The sequence below is a fragment of the Drosophila sulfurigaster genome, chromosome 2L (genome assembly GCF_023558435.1).
Source record: "Drosophila sulfurigaster albostrigata strain 15112-1811.04 chromosome 2L, ASM2355843v2, whole genome shotgun sequence".
NCBI lineage: Eukaryota > Metazoa > Arthropoda > Insecta > Diptera > Drosophilidae > Drosophila > Drosophila sulfurigaster.
The window spans coordinates 11,640,523-11,666,349 of record NC_084881.1 but is presented as its reverse complement, the minus strand read 5'-3'; the positions used below and the strand labels follow the sequence as shown (position 1 = coordinate 11,666,349).

General features: G+C 40.4%; 3 protein-coding genes and 1 long non-coding RNA gene across 4 annotated transcripts in view; 3 read left to right on the top strand and 1 right to left on the bottom strand.

Annotated features, from left to right (window-relative positions):
- LOC133850371 (neurotrimin) overlaps window positions 1-3,759 on the top strand; it is a 60,319-nt gene extending 56,560 nt beyond the window's left edge. The window contains exons 8-9 of the mRNA XM_062286446.1: window positions 2,012-2,164; window positions 2,240-3,759. Of these exons, the coding sequence (XP_062142430.1) occupies window positions 2,012-2,164; window positions 2,240-2,418 (332 nt within the window). The 3' untranslated portion in view covers window positions 2,419-3,759. The remainder of the gene's footprint in view (window positions 1-2,011; window positions 2,165-2,239) is intronic.
- Window positions 3,760-5,157: 1,398 nt separating this feature from the next.
- Window positions 5,158-25,827, bottom strand: part of LOC133847288 (uncharacterized) — a 77,114-nt gene continuing 56,444 nt past the window's right edge. Inside the window, 4 exon segments of the mRNA XM_062282233.1 lie at window positions 5,158-7,121; window positions 7,261-7,800; window positions 7,802-7,852; window positions 7,854-9,328. Of these exon segments, the coding sequence (XP_062138217.1) occupies window positions 5,277-7,121; window positions 7,261-7,800; window positions 7,802-7,852; window positions 7,854-9,104 (3,687 nt within the window). The 5' untranslated portion in view covers window positions 9,105-9,328 and the 3' untranslated portion in view covers window positions 5,158-5,276.
- On the top strand, window positions 11,873-12,926 carry LOC133847299 (uncharacterized). The gene is made up of 3 exons (XR_009895157.1): window positions 11,873-12,016; window positions 12,083-12,710; window positions 12,762-12,926. It is a non-coding gene; the product is annotated as an uncharacterized LOC133847299 (long non-coding RNA).
- Window positions 14,270-16,240, top strand: LOC133847880 (endothelin-converting enzyme 1). Its single transcript, XM_062283165.1, has one exon. It carries the CDS (start codon window positions 14,270-14,272, stop codon window positions 16,238-16,240), a length of 1,971 nt encoding a protein of 656 aa, XP_062139149.1.

The following is a 25,827-nucleotide window of genomic DNA, read 5'->3' as shown; positions in this document are numbered from 1 at the left end:
ATTAACAAAGTTATTCTGTAAACTCAGCACAAAAATCTCCCTTCACATTTGGTTGGAAATTTGAGCTCTTTGAGCTTTGGCTAGCCAGGCTCATATGCAGTTGCCCAAATGTGTTTGCTGTCAGGTTTTAAAAGTAATTGCAAATCGATATGACAGTCGTTGTGGCGCGTTATGGCATGCGAGTACTTATGGGCAGCTAACACGGCGTATACGCGACAATTAAAATGCTGCCATTGTTTTGCTGGGCGTGAGCCAATAAAATGCCAATAATCTGTCAATTTGCTAAATCACTCCCCGTTGGCGGGCCATTAAAGTATCAGAGTATCAGCGAGTACGTAACTTTGATTCCGGTCACAAAAGTTCATAAAACAATATAAAATATCCTCCTCGTTCGTATCGTTTCGTTTCGTTTGGTTTCGATGCTCCACAAATAAAATCCAAATGAAAATACAAAAAAAATTGAAGAGGGCGCCAGCCAAAAAGGGCCATGGCCAATAGAGGCCAGAAATTGTCAATGTGAAAATGCGACAAGTTAATTTATTTTTCTTCTCTTTTTTTGTTGGAGCTCTGCCGATAAAAACGCAGCTGGCAGACGGTAAACGGCAGCCGTCTGCCGACAACAATAAGAGAGAAAAGGATAGAGAGAGAGAGTGAGAGAGGGAGAGAGAGGGGCAGCAATTAAAGGTAACAAAGAGCAACCACAGCAGCTGATAATAAGAGGCGACAATAATGCCCACATACACACATTGGCAACACAATGCGAACAATGAACCTGTGACAATTTTATTAAGTGGTCAGCATCGCCGCCATCATCCCTTGGCATAGCTGGCGATAAACAGTTAAGGATTGAAGCATGGCATCGCAAAGCCAAACGCCAAACGCCAAGTGCCAACAGCTAAGCGGCAAGTTGCTTCTACCAACCGACCAGAGTGTTCAGCATCAAGGCTCATAAATTTACTCAACAAATTGCCGGCGAATAATGATAGGACGCCCAGGAATGAATTGAATTGAAAACGAAAGCCGAATCAACCGGAGACAATTTACGATGGCTCGCAAGTGAAGTAAAAGCCCCCAAAATGAACTGGCAGCAAATGCTTAGAGCTTAGCTCACAATAGATCAGAATGGCTTTAAGATTAAAGACTTATTGTCTTTTAAGCTATCATCAGCACATTAAATAATGTGTTACTTTAGCAGAAATATCAACAAATTATAAGCAAATGATAGCAAGATAAGTTTATGTAAGGACAAATATCCATACAATCATTTAGTAGTTTTGTTCTTTAATCACGAATTTACGGATTCAAAACTTCAACGAGAATTAAAATATAGAAAATTCTACATTCAGTAACGTTCTTAAGATTCTCGATTTAAGAGCGTTTGGATATTATGAATATCCATTTTGAATAGTTTGAAAAAGATATGTTCTTTTATATAAAACTCGTATAACAAAAATTGCTGACAATTATAGTATTCTGTCAATATACCAATATAACCTTAGGCATTTTGTTAGTATTTTTGTGGTATATTTTAAAATTAATACCAAATTTGTTTGTTTTTATTCAAAATGGGTTGCGGTCAAGTACACTCGACTGTAGCTTTCATACATGTTAATTTTGAAGGCTGTGCAGTTATTTGAAAAATTCTTGAGAGAATAAGGATTGATTTAAGAATTTTATTTTATTGAACGAACTGTACTACTTTTACTGAGTGTAAATTAGTTAAACAATTCGTCGACTATTTAAAGTACATTATTGAGTATTAATATCAAACAATATTAATTATGCATAGAGTATTGATCATGGGCAATCTGTGCAACTATGCTATTAATTTGTTAAGTATTCAAACTTAAACTTTAAGATGAAGACTATGCTATTAATTTGTTAAGTATTCAAACTTAAACTTTAAGATGAAGATTAATTGCATGTCTCGCATAATTTATCTCTTAAGCGTTTATCGAAAACGACAGCTCATACTCATTACCCTGGACCTCTCTTTATATCCTCATTGCAGTGTCTAGTCCACCGACCACACAACCACCGCCCACAACCACAACGTTGCGCACAACAACAACAACAGTGAACTTTCTCTACGATGCCAACACACCCTTCAATGGCTTCTCTGGCGGCGATTTGCCCACAAACTCGGTGATTGTGTATGATAAATGTGAGTAGCTGCCATTTGTGATTTCGATTGTCATTTGCAAGTATTCATATCCATATCCATGTTCGTGATTTACAGTGGGCAATAAGTATCAATCGAATTTAAATGAGATCGGAAAATCTGAACAGAAACTCATGGGCAGCAATCCGGATAGCTACGATTGGTCCAAAGGTAAACGCAGTGGAGGCCATGCACTGCGATCCATCTTCTGGCTTGCAATGCTTCTCACTCTGCTAGCAATTGAATCACATCATTAGGACAAACAAGTAAATGCAAGCTGTATTAATAAAGTGCCATTACCAAAAACAAAGAAAATTACAAAAACGCAACAGAGCAAAACTAACAACTCGCAGCACACACATTGCAACAATAATAACAATGAACAAACAAACAATGAATAAAAACAACAAATACTTAATTAAACAATTTGCCAATTGCAATGTGGTTAAATTTAGGTTCACTTCGTTTACCCAACCCCCAAGCGAAAACAATGAGGAAAAACAAATACAAGTGCTAGATTTATAAAAATAATAAAATCAACCATAACAGTTTATGGCAAACAAGCGGCAGTAAATTAAATAACAACATCTAAAAGCAGTGGACAACCGAATGGCGAATGCTCTTTCTAAAACTTAAAACAATTTTATTTAGGTCTGTGTTTTCTTTATAAATAATTATTGTTTAATTATAGGATTCAAAGTGAAGCCTGATTTCACTTATTATTTATGTGTTTAACGTTTAAAAGTATTGCAAATTAAACTAATTTTTTTTATGTTTTTAATGTCTAATAAATTTTTTGATTATATGACGTTTTACTTTACTTGATGAATAGCATGTAATAGGCCAATTAATAATGTATTAAAAATCAACTTTTGTTAATAAGCTGCCACTTTCGGTTCGGTTTCATTAGGCATAAGTTTTTTGTGGTATTCCTTTGCATTATTATGCCAAAAGCTGTTGCGGAAAAGAGCAGTTGAAACAAATTACCAAGCACATCAAATAAGATTGAATTGGAAAATAAGAAGAAAAAAAACAACAACAAAAATCCGAATGCTGCCAAATTGTTAAAATACACAAATACACCAACACCAACACACACACACACAAACGCATATGTAAATAATTAGATAAACACTCACAAACACACACGGACACTTTTATGTATTCATCAGACAGACTATTGTAAATTATGTACTCGTTATAAGCATTATAATAACTTGCGATATAATTTGTATTAAATTAGACAGCATTATGAATAATTTTGGAACTTGAAGTACGAGTATCATCAGCTCAAGGCGAGACACTAATCAAAACGAAAACAAAAACGAAAACAAAAACATAAACAAAACACTACAATTAAACTGTTAATCAACACGCAATTAATTTCAAATAAAACACAAGTATTTATATTTAACCACAAAACTAAGCTCACATATTCAAATGGCAGCCTAATTAAGGATAAAACTAAACTAAACATAAACTATATTATAAACGAGTACGATACAGACATAACATAAATATATCATAGGCTTTAGTTTGTGTTTCTAATTGATAAGAGTGATAATGTACATTAAATTAAATTAATCCCCCCACTAAAACCAAACCGAGACGGCGGAATAAACATCATTATGCGATTGCTTCGTATGCAAAGGAAACAAATATAAATAAAAACAAACACACAATTATTCCCAATTTATTTCTTGAGAGTAGTCTATAAAATTAAGAGGTGAGTACACAAATTCTTACGATTAATTCTTCATTAAATTCGGTAGATTCTCCTAGTTATTGCATTAGTAGATTTTACGTAATTTGGAAGACTTAAACGATCTGTAATTGGGTCATAGGATAACAAGCCTTATCCAAATCACTGCCAAACAAATGTCCAGAGCTCAGCAATAATGCATATATCAATAACAATCGAGTTGCAAGAGAATGACCGACGAACACATTGAGAGAGTTTACAGTTTATGGTTGTGTGTGTGACGATTTTCGATTTTATTTGATTTCGTGTTTGCGCAGCACTTTGGGTACTAGAACGTGAAATTGTTATTGAGTCCGGGGGGCGTTACCCACTTGGCTGCCAACAGTCAACTGCAAACTGCACAACTGCCAACCCGGACCGAACTGAAGCGAACCTGTGCATTGCACATAAGCAATGGATTACAATAGACAGAGACTTTGTTGCTGCCGAGCTAAGCTGCTCTTGTGCAGCTTGTTTGTTGGCCACAAAAACCCAAGGCAAATATTTTGACAAGCGTCGGCAATGGCAACGGCAACGGCAACGTGACGCTCCTTGTCCTACGTGGCGTATGCGCAATGCAAACACAAAAGAACCTTTCCTACACTCACAACACTCACAAGAGAAAGGCGAAAGAGCCGAATGTCCTAAAGACGCTGATGATGCATTCAACATTCTACTTGACAACTAAAGCTGAATGGTCCAATTGAACTCCAAGCAAGTACTATTTCTGTCAATAGCTAACCCTTAACTGTCTGCCAACTAAAACCACATCAATTTGATTTTGAATGGGCCATTGATGGATCTGTTTAACTCTATTTCAGAATTTTGCTAGCTGAATTACGAATATTAAATGATTCACTTATTGTTTCATGATTATGTACATGTATGAAAGAATGAGAATAAATAAGAATCTCACCATGGAATTGTGTCTGAAGGGATAAATTTTCAAATTGAAGGATATCACATAGACGATTTTCATTTTTTTTTTGCGAGGATAATTGTTCTCATCAGTAATCAGAAAAATACAATTTAAATGCAAATTTTGTATTGATGATCATTTTTCTATATTTATTTTATTTTTCGTAAATTTATAAAATTAAAATTTTATTTTTGATGCTATGTTAATACTATGCTACTAATTGCAAAGACATTGATTATATGCTTTTAAAAATGCAGATAATGACGGGCTAATTTAAGTTCTATATCAACGTTAATTAATGATCATAGCTTTCTAAATACAGTCTTTTGCTTTAACTTTTTACATAAAGTTTATTAGAAATAAAAGTGTGTAACATTAAATGTTAGTGCCTAGATACATATAGATAATTACAAAAAAAAATTAGTGGCATGCTTTGTTATGTGAGATGCTTAAATTTAAACGGCGACGGCGCGCTGATCCAAAAGAGAATCGATTATCTTGTTGATGTGCTCACTGCAACTGCCCAGACAGACGTCCGCATACTCGATAAGAAATTGCATAAAGCTCTCGAGTTCCTCCATTGAGCAGGCACGAAATCCGTTGCTGCGAGCGATGTTGTCAATGGTTCGCAACTTCTGAGCGTATTCCGGTTTGCTGCGGCACTGTTTCAATGTTGCCTCGGTGAGTTTAGTGGGAAGCTCATAGTTCTTAATCCGCTGTTCGACACTTTTCAACTTAATCTGCTGTTGTTGCAGTGTACGCAGCATTTGGGGCATAGACATGGCTGCGGCAGAAGTGGTGTTTGTTGGCGCCGAACGGACGACAGGCAACGTTTTGTCGAAGAGCTCATCCAGCGGCACCGCCTCATAGTCTTGGCTAAACAAGTCCGGCGAGAAAGAAAGTCGACCGCTGTTGTTGCTGAAACTGTCCGACTCGAATTCGGTTTGGTCGAGATCGCTGGTCTTGATCGCATTGGTTGAGTTGTGGCTATGATTGTTGGGCCAGGCGTACTTGCTGCGTCCCTCCAGCCCATTGCTGTTACCAGTCTGCAGTCCGACGAGCATGCTGTAGTTGCTCTCGATGGAGAACTTGGGCGATGTGTTCCAGAACTCGGGTATGCTGCTAAACTCAAAGTGATCGACGCCAAAGCGTAGCTCAAGCTCAGCATTCGTGCTCAGTTCGATGTCCAGAAATTGGAATAGGCGCTCAATTTTCTCGCTGGAGATGTGCTTGCCACTGAAGGGCACTGCCAGATCGCCACTGGCAAACCAATAATGTGAGAATCCCTTCACACTAGGCGGTCGCTCGGGCAGCGACTTGGCATCCTGCTGCACGCCGGCTGTTGATGATCGGCTGAATTTGTGTCCATCGATGCCAAAGGTTAGTTCTCGGGTCTCCCAACTCTTTTGCGTAAAGATCTCGTAGAGGAGACGCAAGCGATCGGGCGTATTGTGTGCCACATCCAGAGAGACGGTAAAGTCGCCAGCGCTGATCCAAAACTTCGATGGGGATTTAGTGGGCGACAGACTCTCCAGCTGGGACGAGCTCATCTCCACAGTCGGTGCATTGGCGAAGAATTCGCGCTCGCTACAAGTGGGTGTTGTTGGCGTATCCGAGGCGGCAGCCAAATCCAATGGATGATCCTCACGGATCACCTGCATGGCCAACGAACTGCGACGCGATCTATCCAGCTGCCCAATGGGACTGAACAGCTGTTGCTGTACAGCACTCGAACCTTTGTTGCCGCCCTTCACCGGCGTGGAGAAGCCCGATGGGTTGGCATTGGCCATGCCCAGCGAGGGACGACGCAACGGGCTGGCATCGTTGGAGCACGTCTCGAAGCCCTGATCTATGAAACTGTCGCGCATCTGCTGCTGCTGTTGCTCCAGCGACTGACGTGGTGTCTGCGTTGGCGACTGATCGCTGTCGGCGTTGGGCGATGGCGACGACATTACGGTCAAGGTGTAAGCTGACTTGATCTTTCGCGGCGAGTTCACGTGACGCATCAGCGACTTGTCCAGCTCAATGTAACTTTGCTCGGGCAGTGGTAAGGTATGTGAAGCAGTTGCTGGAGTTGTTGGCTTTTTCTTAGGCTGCAATGCTGCTGGCTTGTAGTCGGAATCCGAGTCGGTGCTGGTCACTGCATTGGCCGTAGCTTCCACTATGGAATTCTCCTTCTTCCAAGTCAAAGTGCGACGCATTTTCTTTTTGCGCGGCGGTCGCACGGGCTTGGCAAAGTCAAACTCATCTGCGGCGGGCGGCGTTGGAGTCATTTCCGGCTGAGATTCATCGCTGGTTATCTGCAAGAATTTAAGAGGTTCCATTAGTAAACGAAAGAAATGTGTAAAGTATAGAGAAATCGAATACAAAATTATTGTTTATTGTTTTGAATTTAGAGAGCGTCTTGATCGCTTGCTGTTTCTCGTTAACGTGACTCACCTTGGGTAATGTAGACAATCCGGATTCACTTTCCTCAGCATCAGATTGCTTGCGACTCGACGAGCTGCTCGATGAGATGCAGTCGCCGTTCTGCGGCTGGTTGACAAGACTGGGCCGCGGAGCTGGCACTGGCGGCGCCTGGCGCTTCATTTTACGTGGCGTGGGCGTGGCTGCCGCTGGTGTTGTTGGTGTGCTTGGTGTTGCTGGTGTAGCTGGCGTAGTTGGTGTCGTTGCGGTTGCTATTGCTATCGCTGCTGTATCGACATCCTTATCCCTTTCATCCACATAGCTCGACTCCTTGGTCTTGTTCTCCAGTTCCAACTTTGCAATGGCCTCCTCGAGCAGACGTTCGACAGCCGACTTTTGGCTTAAATCACCAATAGAGGTAATGGTGCCCTGGGCGGGCATCTCATCACAGCTGTTGGCAATCTCGATGGTATGCTCCTTATCCGACACACTAGTGATGTCAAAGAGCACTCCATTCTCGGTGCTTAGCCAGCTGTAGAAGAGGCTCTCGAGCGGCTCATTTTGAAAAAAACGGATGACTATCATTGCCAGTACGCTCCTGACGTGTGCGTCGTATCTTTTTTGGGCGGAGCATAAGCCTCTGTGGGCAGCACACTGCGTATGGCCGAGAGATTGCGCTTCTGCGAACTGCAAGCGAGTTGCTCACGTTGTGCGCTCTTCTGGCCCGGCAGCGGAACGAGACGTCGCTCTGGGCTGGGCTTAATGACCACAGTCAGTGTGCTTACATGAAGCGAGGGCGTCGAAGGCGTTTTCGACGAGGAGTTGCACTTTCCGGCTGGTGTTAAACGCTTTGGCGGGGTGTCGTGCAATGCACACTTGGCCTCCAGCTCTTGTGCCAAATGTCGGACGCTGGCCTGTTGCTCGGCTATCACTTCGCCGCGAGCTATTTGCTTCTTGGCCTGAGCCTTTAGGTCGTCGGCGTGCTCATTGAATTTGGGATGCTTGGCGGCAATGTCGCTCACAAATTGATTGAACAGCAACACCTTATCCTTCACGCTCAGCTCACGGAACACATCCTCGGCGATCAGGCAAGTTCCGTGAACTGTTTCCCTTGACTTCACTGCCATTTGCCTGAGCTGAGGCTGTGGCTGTAACTGTGCCTTGGGCTCCGGCGATAGCGAGATGGAGAGCTCATTTTGCAGCGTCGCGTATTGCGAGACGTCGTTGCGTCGCATCACCTGATTAAACTTCGAATTGAAGAGCTGTGCCATCTCCTTAACCTTCATGGGCAGCATAGAGCTTGTTCTTCCAGCTCCAGTTCCCCGCACAGCCTGCGGAGTTGCCAGCTGCTGCTCTGATTGCTGTTCGTACTTCTGCTTCAGTTCGTTGATTTTCATTTTACAACTATCCATCACCCTTGGCTTGGGCACAGCAGCCACCGGTTCACTGGCCAACTTGGCAATGACACTGGCCACTTTGCCACTGCACGAGGCGAGCGTTGCGGTCGCCTCTTTTTTGGGCGTTACTGGCACCTCCTCATCAAAGTATTTCATCAGATTCTCGATGCTGGACAAGTCCAGATCGGTGATGGGAACACGTGAGGGAGTCACATACGAGTTTTGATGCTCCAGGGCCGAGAGGAAACGATCATCGTCCACCGAGGAGACCTCGAACAGTTCCTCACGCGTCATCGTTGCACGCAGCAAGCCACTTGCATCACTCACATCGCCACAATGAGCATGCCGGGAGCGACGCTCCTCAATCTCGGCATTCAGTTGAATCAATTCAGTCAGATCGGCACTATTCATGGCCGCCGTATCCACGACAAGCTCGTGCTGCTTGTGATTATTGTTGGGCGTTGAATTGCTTAACACCATTTTTCGAGAGGTTTCGATAAAGATTTCCACGTTGTTCACGTTAGACGTTTCAGTTTGTAACTGTGATCGCTTGCCGCAGATCAGTGCCTTTTAAAGGAGGCACAGGTAAACGGAATGATACCTGTTAATCCGCTTCGGGTCATCTAGTTGAGGCGCAGCTGCATCTTGGGGGTTTCACCAAATCTAACGCGCATTTAATTATCTTCCTGGAATCCTTGAACGACCTGTGGGCGGCAATAAAAAAAAGGTGACAGGTAAAAGATTATCTAGAAATTTCGCGAATTCTAAGCTAATAAAATCAACCAATTTCGCTAGCTGTCTTGACAAACGCATATATGAACTCAATATATTTTAGTTCGAACAATTCTGTACACATTTTATTAGGGGCAGAGTGGATTACCTATGTGCAGCAATATGACAGATGTAAAGAAAAGGTAAATTCTTGGACATTTCATAATCCACAATATGGCCGCCATAGCTCTAAGAAACTGTAACTTTTACTTTATTTTCGCTTTCAGTTTGCGGCTAGTCAAAGAACATTAAACAAAATTTCTATATTCGTCAATAAAAAATAAAATGTGCTAATCAAATGCTTAAGTCTATGTAATTAAGAAGTAAATTTCATTCAATTTCAATACTTGACAGACTAAAACTAATCAACCTCAAGTAAGCAGCTGTTGAAATGCGGCCAAAAGAGATGTCAAGAGTTGGCGAGAGCCACCGCAAAATGTGAGTGCTAACAAGACCCCAGAGAGTTGTGAGCCACAATAAAAATCACACACGAAATTTTGAACTTGTCGCTGTTGAAGGGCTCTTGGGAAGGGCTTTGATTTCATTGGATTTGAGGCAGCACATGGTGAAACGGTGGCACGGTGGTACTGTGGCACGTTGGAAGTGTCTCCAAGTTGAGATGAAACTTTGTTGGCATCGCCATTTGCCGCCTTATGCAAATCAGGGACGAAGCAGTAAACGAGTGAGAGCTTCAGCCAGGTGCTAAGCTGGAATTGATGCTGAATGCTGATGATCACATTTGTGAGTTGGTGGCGCACTTTATTGCATCATCATCAGCATCGTAGCCATCATCATCATTCTGCAGAGTATATACTATAGTCTTCAAATCGACCGTTTCAATTTGCTAATAGCCACGTGGCATATTTCCACGCATGGAAAGTTGTCTAGACAACAAATTTGTCGAGCATACAAATACCAAAGTGGGTAAAAGGCTTTACACATTTCATTTTTTCCATCCTTTTGTCTGTCGGTTCGCTTGTTTGTTTGTTTGACTATTTGCTACGCTTTCAATAACTTTAATATCAATTCTATGGTGCTCAGACACCGGAAATTGAATTACTTACTTACTTGAGTAACACGAGAAAAAAGTTGGGAGAAAACAAGCAAAACGAAACTACGAAATGAGTCTTCGACTTTAAGATGCTCAACCAAAAAAGAACCACCGCAAAGCATTGCTCTTTTCAGTGAAAAGCACAAAAAAATGCATGAAAATACTGAACTTTTAGTGGAAGGGAGGACTTCAGAACAAAAAGAGGAGGGGAAGATGGTCTAAGTGCGTGCGTAAGTGAGCATTTAACAAGGCAAACTGTTTGCTGCCCAAAGAGCCCAGAGAGAGCACCCAACTATCAGCTCCAGCAACCAAATAATGTTTCTTTTTTAATGCATACAATGAATCGCAAAAAGCACCACAACTTTCTACACCCTTTCGCATGCACATCCTTTATTAAGATAAAAGTTCTCCTTAATCACGAGGCGATTGTGCTTGTTTTCAATTTTAAGCAGTCTGGCAGGGCATTTGAATAAACCGCGGTCAGCTGCAACTCCTCCCAAGCTCTTCAGTGACTTGCGAGGCGTAATTGAATTATGAAATTCGTGCATCGACAAGGCAGCGTTACCAGAGACTGACGCCATTTCATTGAGGCAGGAAAAGAGCCAAGGACAGCAGCATGGAAATCGAACAAAGGGAGTCAAAGGGAGCGGTACAAGTGTGTATGTGTGTGTGTGTGTGTGTGTGTGTTTGTGTGGCTACCAATGAACCGTTAACGGCTTGCACTTTCTATACTCGGATACTGTGTATATGTATTATGCCGTTGGGCGAATTGTAGGCACCTTACACATATTAATAAATAAAATATATTAAAATGCAATTTTGCTTTATAACGACCAACATTGCAGCGCTTTTGCTTTTGCCCGCATATAATGAAATATGTGGAGGAAAAAGTGAAATTTTTAATATAAATAATTTCCCGTAAAGCTTTCACTTTGATACACTTAGTACACACGATACGTGCCCCATGCCCAAATACTTTTTAAAGTAGTTTTAAATATTTTGCATATTATTTATGATGTTCTCTCTCCCTCTCTCTCTCTGTCAATGACAAGGATATTATGCCAATTTCAAGTTGAGCGTGTTTAAAAAATAATTATTAATTCATGTGTTGTCATTTTCGCTGAGCTTGTCCATGGAGTTTAATGCATCTGTCTCTCTGTTCCTCTCTATGCTTGTATGCGTGAGTATTGCAATTTAATTAAATTTCAATCATTTAAGAGCAAATGATGCATATGCTTTAATGATTAGGTTTTAAATTAGTTATATATGTGAAAATCTTTTAAAAATCAATTTTTTTTTTTTAAGATGCCTCATTCTCCCACTTATAATACCCATTCACACTATGGGTAGCGGGTATAAAAATAGTGCTGTACAGCCGACTATACACAAAAATTCTTATCAATCCACATTATGTGGAATGACCGATTATTTTTTGAGAGACACGTAAGAACTAAAATCATTAAACTGTAAGCATTGAAATGGAACGGACGTGGCTCTTCTTGACAATTCTAATCCTTGTCTTCTGCGGTTACAGATGCAGTTCGGCGCAAAATGAAGTGGCCAGAAGAAGGTAAGTAAAATTATTCAAATTCAAAAATGTAATGATAAAAACGCAATACGCCCTGTTCTATTACAGATTATTGGACGATCTACAAAAATTTAATAATTTAACATGGACGTATATAGAAGAGTTTCAGCACGATCTAAGCAGTCTAAACGTGAATGATATTCTGCAAGACCTGATAGATCAAAATATCACTGGCAATCAAAAACATACGATGTTTTGTCCTAAACGAAGCGGAATTTTTCACATTCGCGTAAACAGTTCAAAGCCCTTTCCTGTTCTTTGTGATTCGGATATAGCTGGACCTGGTTGGATGGTTGTTTTGAAACGTTCTGATGGCCAAACAAATTTCTTTCGTAAATGGAAACAATACCAAGAAGGATTTGGTGACTTAACTAGTGAATTTTTCATAGGATTAGAAAAGTTACATGTGTTAACTTCTGAAAAGCCCCACGAAGTTTATTATTTTTTTGGAAGACTTCGACGGCAACACGCGATATGCCAGATATGACGACTTTTTAGTAGGAAACAAAACTTCATTCTATACATTGGAGAAACTTGGCAAGTACACCGGAAATGCCGGTGATGCAATGACTTATGTTGCCGGCCAGAGATTTTACACTTACGACAGTGACCATAAAGCTGATAAGTGCGCTTCAAGGCGCGCTAGTGCTGGATGGTTTGACAACTGCACAAAATGGTAAGTGTACTTCACTAAAGAAAATAATAATTTGATGGATTACGTTTTTAGTAATCTTTTTGGACTGTACTTGGAGGGATATTATGCCGGTTTTCATCATTATAGAGGAATGTGGTGGGAATATTGGCGTGGCGATCTTTACTCGCTCAAAACAGTGCAAATGATGATAAGGCCAAAGTGTTCTTGCTAAACATAAAAAAAAAAAACAAAGAATAATTCAACAATTCTCAAAAAACCGATTGTAAATTTATTTCTTTTATAATCCATCTATTCAAACAATTTTTAACACAGGTTTTACAACAAATGTAACTAAAAAAATATTAATAAATGCAATGCTAATATGCAAAGATGTACATATTTTGAATTACAATGTACGTATGAATTTCCGTAGCTGTATCAGTAAGTAACATAAAATCGTTGAACGATTTATAAAAGAGCAGAATAAAACATATTGGTATTCATTAGTTCTGAAATCAGTTTGGATGATGATAATGGAAGTCCAAGAGTCCAATACCCCTCAAACCGACAAGCCTCCTTTGATTGCCGATGAAACTAAGGGCAGCTGTGATAATATAATAAATCTATAAGACAACATGGACAACATATCGTAAATGGCGCTGATTCTTTGACCCCACAGCGAACCTCTCGTGCTTAAGCTTGGTCATTAATTGCAGCTCTAAATTGCGTCATCCGTTAATTCAAATGTCCGATAAGACGAAAGCCGCCGATTGACTGCGTCGACGATGATAATTAATAAATGAAACATGAAAAGAAATCACTTTTTTCCAAATCACTCAGAGAAATTGCGAGCAGAAATACTTTACAAATGTATGCTAACAAAATCGTACAATATTTTTAATTCTATTGTAATTTGCTAAATATAAAACTTACTTAAATAAAAATTTGCTATCAAGATGGAGACTTAATCAATTTTTTAAGAAATGAATTAGAAACTTGCTTTCATTTCTTAGATGACAATAATTTTTTACAGTGCACTCGCATCATAGATAAGCCTGCTTCGCACGAACTAAAAGAAAAGACGTATTTAAAACGCTGATAAGCAAGCGAAGCAAAAAAAAAAAATGTAAAAAGCGCGCTGCAAGAATTTTAACACACATAAATATACATACATTTATGATGTGTGTGTGAGTGTGAGTAAGTCGATGTGTGCGAATGTATGAGCGAGTGTATTCGAATGTGTACACATGGGTCGAATGAATTAAAAACGAATACATAAAAATTGAAAACGCGTGAAACGAGTTTTTAGTTGATTTTTAGCAAGCGGCAAACGCGCACGAAACAGAAACATTCTCAAAAATCGAGACGGAAATTGTGAAATTCAAAACAGAAGAACAAAAACCCAATTCAAAGAAAAATATTCTCAAACATTTTTCTGACATGTGTGCGCCTAAACAAAACCAACAACAACAATTGCAACTTCTGCCCCGAACTGCAGACAACTGTATACAAAACTAACAAGAGCGGAATAAAACAAAAAATAAATAACAACCTACAAGAGCGCAATAAAAAGAAAATCAATTATTGTTGTGCCTGATAAAATGATGCGAATTTGGGGAATTTGTTTGCTGCTGGCAAGTGTCCAGGCGCTGCCCACCAAACACCTGAATCACAATGCCACAGAGGAACAGGAGCAGGAGCAGGAGCTGGAAGAGGAGACGTCACATTGGAACGGGGATATCAATTTGCAGTACATTCAACGAATTGAGAGCTATATGCAACCGGAGCAGGATGCCTGCCACGATTTTCATGCCTATGCCTGTGGCAATTGGAAGTCGGTGCACGGCAATGTGTCGACGATGTCGTTAAGCGGCTCCCACATCGATCAACGCTATGTGCACCTGTTCGAGCGACTGTTGCGGGAGCCACAAGCGTCGGAGCATCGGCTGCCGATGTTTCCAAAACTCTTGCGTTACTATCAGAGCTGCTTGGCCTTGGATAAGCCGCGATTGCGTCACTATCTGGATCATTTGCCGCCACGAAGCACCGATCATTGGATGGAACTGTTGGCGATCTTGGGACGATATGGACATCATGAGCACTACATCAGGATTACGGTGGCCCATCACAATGCCAGCCGGCACATAATCTTCATGCAAGCCCATGTGCATGAGCTCAAAATGACTCTAACCCCAAATATCTATTTCGCCTTGCGGCGTCACTTAGATGGCGATTTGCCATCGTTGCCGGATTTGCGACAGCAATTCAAGCAGTTGGACGCGACACTTTATCGGCTCTCTCAATCGGAGAGCATCAACAGTGAAGAGGAGAACTTTAAGACATACACGCTGAACCAACTGCAGCAGGAGCTGCCTGGCCTCAACTGGACGCACGCCTTGCAGCTAAAATTCAATGCCACCTATGACGGCCAGCATCAAGTGCAGGTGGATGAGTTACCCCAACTGCGGCAACTGATCGACTTCCTCAACCAGGCCGATGCTCGTCTCTTGCGTTTATACAGCCTGTCACGATTTCTGCAGTATTTGCTCCAGTTGCCGCACAATCCACTGAACAATCTGGTGAACAACAGAGCGCCATCGAGTGTCGAGTGTGTGCAGCACATGCGAAAGACGCTGTATTTGGGCATGAACTATGCCTACGAACACATCTACTATGCGAAGCAGCGGGCTACGGATGAACGCATCATCTTTCGCGTCTTTGAGGAGCTGAAAGCACAGTTCTCCAAGCAACTTCGACTGAACGAGTTCGGCTTGGATGCCAATCTGTTGTCGGCACTGCAGCAGAAAGTGTCCGGCATGGCCATCAACATTGGCAACATGCCGCACAATGCCAGCGAACAGTTCTTTCGAGAGCGCGAGCAGCTGTGGCAAGCAACTGGTGACTTCTACTTGAATCACTTCAAGAGTCTGCTGGAGTACAATGCGCACCAGGCGGAGATGGAGCGCACCACAAATGCAACGCTGAAGCAGCTGTTCTACAGCTTCAGCTATCATGGACCCAGTATGCAAGATAATATCGATGCCACACCGTATTTCTATTGCGTGAGCAACATCATCATTATGCCCTATGCCTATGTGCAGTTGCCCTTCTATCACGCCCAATTTTGGCCAGCATTGCTCTATGGCGATTTGGGCAACACGCTTGGCCATGAGATGCTGCACACCTTGGACAGCTTCTTTGTGGACTTCGATGCTCAGGGCGTGCAGCGCGACTATGGAGATCAGTTGCGACGTTACAGACAGTATGTGGCTGGCATCGAGTGTCTCAACAGTACGGCGAATATCACCCTAAATGAACGCACCGCAGATTTTAGTGGCACTCGGCTGGCGTTGCACACGTATCTGCAGACGCCGATGCAGCGACGCCAGCATGGACGACTTTACTTTCTGCAATTTGCACAATTCTTTTGCGGCCAGGAGGCGGACGAAAGCCATGATGAGGGCAGCGTACGCTTGAACTATACGCTCTCGCAGATGCCCGAGTTCGCTGAGGTCTTCAACTGTACGCAGGGTACACCCATGAATCCAGTCGAGCGTTGCCGATTTTGGTAGCGAGGTTGATTCTAATAATAATCCTAGTACTACTACTAAATAAAAATAGAGAGGAGGTGTATAGCTTTAACTAGTTCTAGACTAGACAACAAGTATTGTAAATAAAAGTATGCTTAAGTAACAACTGTCTCGCCTTATCTCTCACTCTCTCTCTTTCTGTGTGTTTCTGGTCTGCTTTCGGGTTACGTGGTTCGCATCAGTATGCGGCACGCGCTTAGGCTCACAGAAATCTTTGACAGCCAAACAGTGGGCTTGGCTTGGCATGGCATGGCAGTAAAGGTAACTTGCAGCCAGCCAGTCAGCGCGACAAGTTAATTTTCAATTACGTGCACAACGTGCGAAGCGGTGCAAAAGTTGAAAGCCAACATCCAACATCCAGGAGCCAGCAACCAACAGCCAACAGCATACGCTATCTGCCTGCCCACAACAGAGCGCATTGCAAAAAAAAAAACAAATAAGAAAGCTGCGGTTGAATGTGCCCGACTGAGAGATACCCGTTACACAATTTCAAAAAAGGCAACGCAATGTGAAAGCGTTATCATTCAAATATACCAAATGAATATACCAAATATTACTAAAATATACCAACAGTTATATGTGGTATAAAGATATTCCACTATATTTAAAATACACTAAATTCAATATAAAAAATACAATAATATACCAAAAATTACATTTGGTACAACGATATATGTACACTTACATTCAAAATTTACCATAGATAGAAAATTTACTAGTTTATCAACAAAGTAACTTCCAGTATATAAAATTATTTTTGGAATATTTTCGAAGTCTTTTCCTTGATCGCAAAAAATTATGGAGATTGTAGTTATAAAAAATTATAATACCTCTCTGGCCTATCGGTAGCGGGTATAAAAAGAGAAAAAAAGAAAAAAAACATGCTCTTGACACGACTCAAGTGTGCTCGACCAACAAGATACCCTGGGCTCATCAGCAGGCGACCTGATTTCAAAGCAAGCTGCTGATTCATTGGGCTATATGGACTTGCAGATGTGCTGCAAGAGCAAAAAATAAATACATTTTACATTTGTCTTATGTAGTTAAATTGTATTTGCTATACAATCGTATTTCCAATTCAATTGAACACCACTTATTTTATTAGTTTAAATATTTTTGTCGCTGACTTCAGAGTGAGTGAAAGACATATATAAATATTTGATGATATAGCTGGCACACATTTCGACTGTCAATTTGTATGGACATGAAATGGTGGAGAGCAAACTGGCGGAGCATTTGGCAAAACTACCAATGGGGAAATATGAAATGCCGAGGCAAGCATAAAGAATTTTCTTGCTGGCAACGTCATGCATTGAAATCAGGCAGAGATGGCGCACACCGAGAATATTGCTCAAACAGGCACACATCAATACAAACACACACACGCAGACATGTGCGCGTTCAGCGTGCGTATCTTGTTTGCCGGCACGCTTTTTATTTATTTGCTAATTAACGCGCTTCCTGTGTGCAGCCGACATCGAAGTCACAGCAGCCGAAGTCTCGCAATCGGAGATGCCGAATACCGAATACCGAATATTGCGAATGCTGAGCGCTGATATTTTCACTTGGCAACTTGTTGAAGGTCGCTATCTGGCATATTACTCATACGCCGCGTGGTGCCACCACAGCACAGTCACAGTCAGAGTCACCTGGCAACCGCATTTGGCGTCCCACATTAATAGACCATTAGCAAGGCAACAACAGTAACAAAAGTAACAGCAGCTCAAGCAGAAGCTCAACACGTGACCCACATTACAAACACAACATACAAAGACCCAAATCTAAGCATAGTGAATCAAATCCTAAAGACAACAAACCCCAAATTTTAATTAAGCTATGCACGACAAAAAATTACACAGGCTACACAGATGCCCTCTGCAGGAATGACTTTGAAAATACATTCGAAATTTATTCGATCAAGTCAATTGCGAATGGCAAACAAAGAGTATGAGGAAATCAAAATGAAAACTCAATTATGCCAATTTGAATTAAAATGATGAAATCGTGTAAGCACATTACATACATTGACTGCAGAGAAAAGTGCTTGAAATGACGCAAAAATGTTCACATCATAATTGAAAAGTGTAAAGTTCTGAGAATATAAGTATGCAACTAATTTGGTTGTTAACTGCGCGTCTTTAGTTTAATTAAGTCCGAGGGGAAGTGTACTATAATGGAGGCACTTCGATGGTCTCATTAAGTTAATCAATTCGCATGAATTGCAAACCACATTGTGTAATCCATATACCCATCATTAAAAGCTTATGCGCATTTATGCGACTGTCTAAGGGGACTCGGACTTGGATTCGAATTGTCTGGCTGGCTCTACATATACTTGTATGTATGTACTCGTATGTAGTATTAAACTAAATGCTAAGTCGGCAGTTTTGTCGTCGGTATCGAATTCTCAGTATGTTGCTGGGCTTGCGGTTTGGATTGCTCGCGACTCGCGCGACCACACAAATTGATATTCCATGTGCGATTTTGTGTTCGCTCTACATACATACTTACAATATATACGTATGTATGTATATGTGTCTGTTTGCAATGTCTGTTTGTGGCTTATCAGTGTGAGCAATTTCATTCATTCATGTAAGTCAAATTAGTTGTCGCTGTCGCTGCCGCTCTGAATCGTTTAATAATTAAGTTTAATTTTAAACTGCTTAGCGGCGCATTTCACGTGTCCGAGTGACGCAATTTCAGCGACGAATTGCGTGTAGACAGAACTGAACCGCAGCTCAACCAATGGGCGCCAAGCACGCCAAACACTCGCTATTTTACTAGTCAACCAGCTCAATCCGGATCCGGCATTTTTTCAACTCTGCCATTTGTCACGTGTGTGTGTGTGTGTTTGTGTGTGTGTGTTGCCGACCGGACCCGGAGATCCCCCGTCAATGGGCATCACCTCCTCTGAGGCACGTGTTGCCCGGTTGGCCCATTTATTGATTGTGGTACGCATTGTACGTTAAATTCTGTCATTGTTGCAGTAATTTCAGTTGTTCATAATCTTGTTATTTACAAGTTGTGTTCTATGCTGTCTAAAGTATTCAATGGATTATTTGCAGTCTTTATTTCAGATTATCTTTGCATTGTGTTGCGCTTAATTCCCTTTTTTTTGTGTTAAATACAAGTATGCGGTGCGATAACATAATCCCATAATCTACCCACCACATGAGAAGTCAGCGATCTCCACATCACGCTCTCTCTCTTTCGCTCAAGCGACCGCAATGTTTTGAAATTAAAATGCGCAAAAAGCCCGACAGCAACAACAGCAAAATATTCAGGGAAACACAGCAACAGCAACATAGAAGCTGCGGCTAAATTCGCACGTTCAAGTGTCACTGACAGCAGCGACAACGTCTGTTGTCAGACTGTTTGACAGTGTGTCCACTTTGCTTCAGCACACAGAGCACCAAACAACATTCCACTCCACTCTGCTAGTCCAGCTGGATCTCCTTCCCTGGCTCCATCTCCAGTTACCCAGCAACACAACAACAATAGCTGCTAGCGTGTTTATTAAACGGCATTTTGGCAATTCCCAAAAAATCAACAGCAGCAACAACAAATTCTGTGGTTTGCCACAGTGTTTGTAAATGTTTTTGGTGTTTGCTGCGATTGAAATTGTAGTTGTTGTTATTGTTATTGCTGTTGGTTTTATTGTTGCCTATTTGTTAACCAACTGTCCTCCTGTTTGTCTGTTATTGTTAGCAGCTTCATTGTTATGCCTTTAAAAGAACACACACACACACGGTCGAAACACGTGCACAATTTCACATGAACCCGCTCGATAAATTTGACTTTATATATAATATCATATTCACATATTAAAGGCAACGCTTAAATTAGCAGTGGAAGTATCGTTCGATTTTAAGTGGCAGAGTTCATTTGATATTTTGGTTTAAATATAACTTTCGGCAACAAAACAAAATTTCACAAATAAATCAAAGCGTCTGATTGTCTTTTAACTTGTGCAGCGTTAAACCCCAAGAGTCTTAGCTTCTTATCAATACGAAAGTCACGGGCTCATAAAATAATGACAACGAAATTTGCTGTGCAACAGGTCACGCATTAGGCGCATTAAATCAACACAGTTCGCAAGACCATTAAGAGCAATAATAAATGCTTATTCAAATAAACAAAAAGCAACATCAATTTGAGCCGTTCAACAAATATTGAAGCACGAGTAATCGAAATTGAGTTTTTCATCGGAGGTTTGGGAAAAATAAAATGCAATATTGATACGCTAGAATAGCCGATAAGCAACATATTGGTTTATAAACTTTCCATTAAACTACCTTAATAATGTAGACGACGAGGATACCAGCTGTGACTGTTAGAGAGAGCAATTAAATAACGAGAGAACGAAACTCACAGGATGATGTTGGCGACATAAACAGCAATGTGTTTTCTGGTTTCATATGCAATGGTCAGTTGATTAATAATGTTGCCATGTGACTGTTTATGTGTTTGTGTGTGTGTGTATGTGTGTTGACATTATTGCAGCCTATGAACAAACAGTGAAACACACACGCAATGCGTAACGAGCTTTTGAGGCCCAAAACGTGCTTGAGAGCAATACTTTCGATGCGTTGCTCTCGTGTTGCCATCTTTAATTGCAATTTGCAAACTGCGCCCAAAAGTTGACATCAGTTTTTTTTTCTTCATTTGGTTGTTGGCTTCGTTCCCTCGCTCGTCTTGCTTGCATATTTACAGTGCCTGCCAAAAAATATATATCGCCATACAATTTTAATTAGTTTTGACAATGTGCCATCGTCTGCTACTAAATGAAAAGCTGACAGCAGAACGCCAAGTCACGCAAACGAGTTGAGATAACCATGTTCACGATTATAATGATGATGATGATGATGATGAAGATGATGATGTGTTGATGACGTCATATGCGAGTCGACGTCAGTTGACTTTAAAGCGGAGCACAAAGGCTACCAAAGCGTACTACGTACTGAAGAATAAATATGTGCACGGATAAAACATATATCTCCGATGGCCGCTCATGTTGGCAAATATATGAAAAGCGACGTCGCGATGTCAAACGCTCGGCGTTGATTATTGTCAAACAGTGAGCGAGCGAAGAAAAGCAGCTGGAAAACAGTTCAAACGACTTCGTCATTGTCGTTGGCCTCGTAGTTGTAGTTGTAGCTGTACTTGTTGTCCCTCTTTGCTTTACAACAACCATGATCTCTGAGTGGAAGTCAACATAAAGTAAACCAAACAGCAAGCCAGTAAAAATGTTACCTTCGAATGAGCTAGACCTGAGCTCTACCCTACGAAAATTGGGATTAATATTCAAACGAATTGAATTCTATGTCGCATTCATAAATCTTAAAATTATGAAATAGGTATAAACAAATTAATTTACTTCTTTTTTTAAATGAATGATCCGATAAAGGATTCACATAGAATAAAGAATATACCATACATCAGAAAAGTCGTTTCTTATCAGACACAAGCGTAAAATAATGTCATCTACATTAGTTTAACCTTTTGTTCAGATTTGAAATCAATTTATAAAGATTATAGTGTTTGTTAACTCCCGTGAAGAACATAAATGTCTACCATTAGAAACCAGACATTCAAAATTTTATAGTATATATGCTTCAACTAACTTTCTAATTTTTGAAAACATCCTCATAAATAAAAGCAGTGAAAGAAAATGTTCAATGAATGTGCAAGCTAGAGCACAATAATCGGGACGAATAGAATAATCACATTCGAAATTTTATAAATGAAATGATGATGAACAGCTCTCTTAACGTCACCACCTTAAAGCCTCTTCTACAAAAGCTAAGTAGTTTTTGTTACTGATTTTTTACAGACTACAAAATGAAAAAGTTTTAAAATTGTAAACGGTTGTTAACTGTCGGTCAGTTTGATTCACATATGACCAGTGACTAAGGCTGCTTTTTTAGGGTATACAAGCAGCGAGAGTCAAGCAGACAAAAGGACGAAAAAGATGGTCTGGACATTTCCACTGGCTCCAGCTCGTAAAGTCAAACGACGTGAAGAAGCAGCTCAACAAACACATACACCCATAACCGTATCCGTGGAAACATACGCACACACTCTCAATCTTATAGACATCCACACCTACACACACACACACATGCAGAGAATGCACACAAACACATGTGATTTAATGTGACTGTCAGTTAAACAGGCATTCGCCAGCCAAAGCCAGAACTGCTGCGACTCTTTCTAGAAAATGTTATCGCCAAAGCTCTCACTGTGGCTTTTATTTGTCAAACAAAGTATTTTTATTGGCTTTTTTAGCAGCTGCACATGGGGTATCAGAGCATGGCGCGTGTTTGTTGTCTGCTAAATACTCGACACTTGGTATGTGATTGAAATAATGCCAAGCGATAATCCGTGTCTTATTAAACGGCTCTAGAAAGCGCGTCAGCAGCAAGCACGGATTTGGGTCTGGCAGGTGCTGCCCCACCATCCCCCCTCATGCCACCCATCCACCATATGCTGCCACATACACTTCCATGCCACATGCATGTGCACACATACGAGAGAGTGTGTAACGCTTAGTGTGAGGAGAATGGTTGCAAGTTGACCCAAAACTAAATGAGAATCAGTTGCTGTGACATTTTGACAGCCATTTGAATCCCTTTGCCTGCTTTCGGATTCTTTTTCTTGTTCTTGTATATTAATTGTACAGTATATGCAAGAAGTATATATCATAAGAGCTTTGCGAATTCCAAATACTCTGAAATGAAGCGTTAACAAGGCATTAAATAAGTAAATGTATTAAATAATTATTATTCTATTATTTTATCATTATTATTATTATTATTATTATTATTATTATTATTATTATTATTATTATTATTATTATTATTATTATTATTATTATTATTATTATTATTATTATTATTATTATTATTATTATTATTATTATTATTATTATTATTATTATTATTTCTTTACCACACTCGTTTAACAGTCGCTTTAAATACCTTTCAGATAATTTTAAAAGTATTTCACATTTTATAACATTTTTAATCTATACATATTATATTTTTAATGCATTTTCATTTGCTACAATTCAATAAGCATCGCCCACCTCTAAGAATTCATTCAGCTGACACAATCGCGTTCGCAATATATTCGACTCTTCTGGCTTATCTCGCATATTGACAAGAAGCGTTTATAGAGATGTCTTACCTACCTGTGCTTGCATTGTCATCGGAAGAAGCTTGATTAAAACTGTGCTCTACATGCAACTTCTACCCTTGTCAATATGCTTCGACTTGCCATAAGCCAGAGTCAGCTCAGAGATATTGATAAGGGTCAGCGGATAAGCCTATTAAACTATCAAGCTCAGCTATCAGCGCGCACAGTTGACCTTTAAATAAGCGAAATTGTTAATAAGCCAGCTATCAGCTAACAGGCAAATCCCATCACAAGCATCCAACACGCAAATACCTTGGTCGCAGCAATTGATAATCTACCGCAAGCAAACGCAATTTTCGCTGACAGCCAAAGGGAGCCAAGCAAACAGCAGACAACAAAAAAAGAAAGCAAAATAAGCTGAGTGGAGCATCATTAACGAGAGAAGCTGTTGCTGTTGCTATTGCTGTTGCTGCTGCTTCGATGTCTCGTATAAAATGCATAATGAGAATTTGCGCACTCAAAAGCGAATTGTTGTTTGGCCAACGTCAAGTTGTTAGCTTAAACTTGCCGTATGTCCGTGAAATTAGTGAAAACTGAGTGAGAGAGAGGGAGAGGGAGGAGCAGGAGGAAATGGCGTGGCCGTGTTTGATATTAAAATGCGTCAATATAAAAGGCACATTCGATTAAATCGCGTGCTGTGCAATCGCAGGAGCAAAAATTTTGAAATCCAATCAGCTCTATCCGCGCCAAAAAACACACAGCAACAGCAACAACAACAGCAACAACAAAGTGCTTGTGGGGGCGTAACGGCTGAAAATTAGGTAAATTACCGCATGTGTCGGTTGTCGGTTCTCGGTTACCGGCTGCGGGCGGCAGTCTACACCATTTTTAGCCTGATTCCCACACACACACTCAGTGTGTGCCAAAAACAATGCCGGCTAAACCGCGACAGGCCACAAAATTTAGACGGCGCCGACAACCCAAGGCACAAGCACACACAGCGAGCGGGCGAGAGAGGAAAGAGAGCGACTAGGAGAGAGAGAGAGAAGATTCTGAGTAATGCGGACCATTTTGGCCCCAATGCAAACATCGCGGGGGCGTGGCATTAAAATTTCGATTATCTAACGCCAAAAATGGCTGCACAATTTAATGACTGATTTGTGTATTGTTTGCCAAGCTGTCAGTTCACAAAAGGGAAAGCCTTAAATTTGCCCACATTTCGTGTTCATTTTGCAGCAAATAAACCTCAACAGCAACAGCAACAACAACAGCAAAAACAGCACGAACAACGAACAACGAACAACGAAACAACGAAAAAGAAATGTCGGCGACAAGTTTACTTTTCATTTCGGGGTTCCCATGTTTATATATAAGTACATAGTATATACTTTACGCTGGCGGCTATAAACTTAATTTGCTGATTACAAAGTAACCTCATCGTCATAATTTATATGCCAAGGTGATAAGGGCCAAAATGGATCGCCGGCTTGACCAAGTTAGCAGACACTTTACAAACACCCTTTGAAGAGATCGTTTAAAAACCTATGTAATTTGGGATAATTTTAGTGAAATGCATTCAAAAAGCTGAAGAATTTATTTGAAAATATCTTTATTTAAACAACTAATATAATTTCTTATTGCAATGAGATGAGCCATAGTGAATAAGGCCTTCTGGTTCTAATTTATTTACTTTATTTTTAAGCATCCACTAATTTTCACTAACATATCTATCATTTTTTACTTTTTAATGAAAGCCATCCAATTTCATAAATTTGATTTATTTTTGAATTTATTCTTTATCATAAAATACTATTGACTAACATTTTTAAATTTGCTGCCAATTAAAGAAAAATCTTTAATTTATTTATTAATTTATTTGCTTTTAACTATATTTTTTTACTTTCGAATTTGTTCGTCCGATAAAAAAATTTTATATTTTCAGCCCAACTTTTCGCATTGTGTTAATAATTAAGTTGCTTGCTCGAATAGAAATGCTCTAAATACCCTTTTCAGTTTTTTGTCAAGTTACAGGGCATAGTAATAAAAAAAAAAAAGGAAAGCCAAACAGGAGCAACTGCTGTCCTAGCGGCTTCGCTTCATTGTCTTTTAACTGGAGGGCAAGTGGAGGACGGTCAAAAGGACAACAGAGACATCTAATTACCCTCAAAATGGGTCGCATCGCCGTTCTATGTTTATAGTAGTTATTGTGAAGTCATGAGAGCATTTCCCGGACACACATGAATCACACAAAATAAAAACGGGAAACATATGGCACACATGACTGGACACTATGCATTTTAAACTACCAAATTAGCGAGGCTGCCAAAATGTGATATACGTACATATATTTGTGATGTAGATTTGTTTGTCTGAATGTAATTTAACGTATATCCGTAGTACGAACTGCTAAACTCATCGTATATATGCTGTCC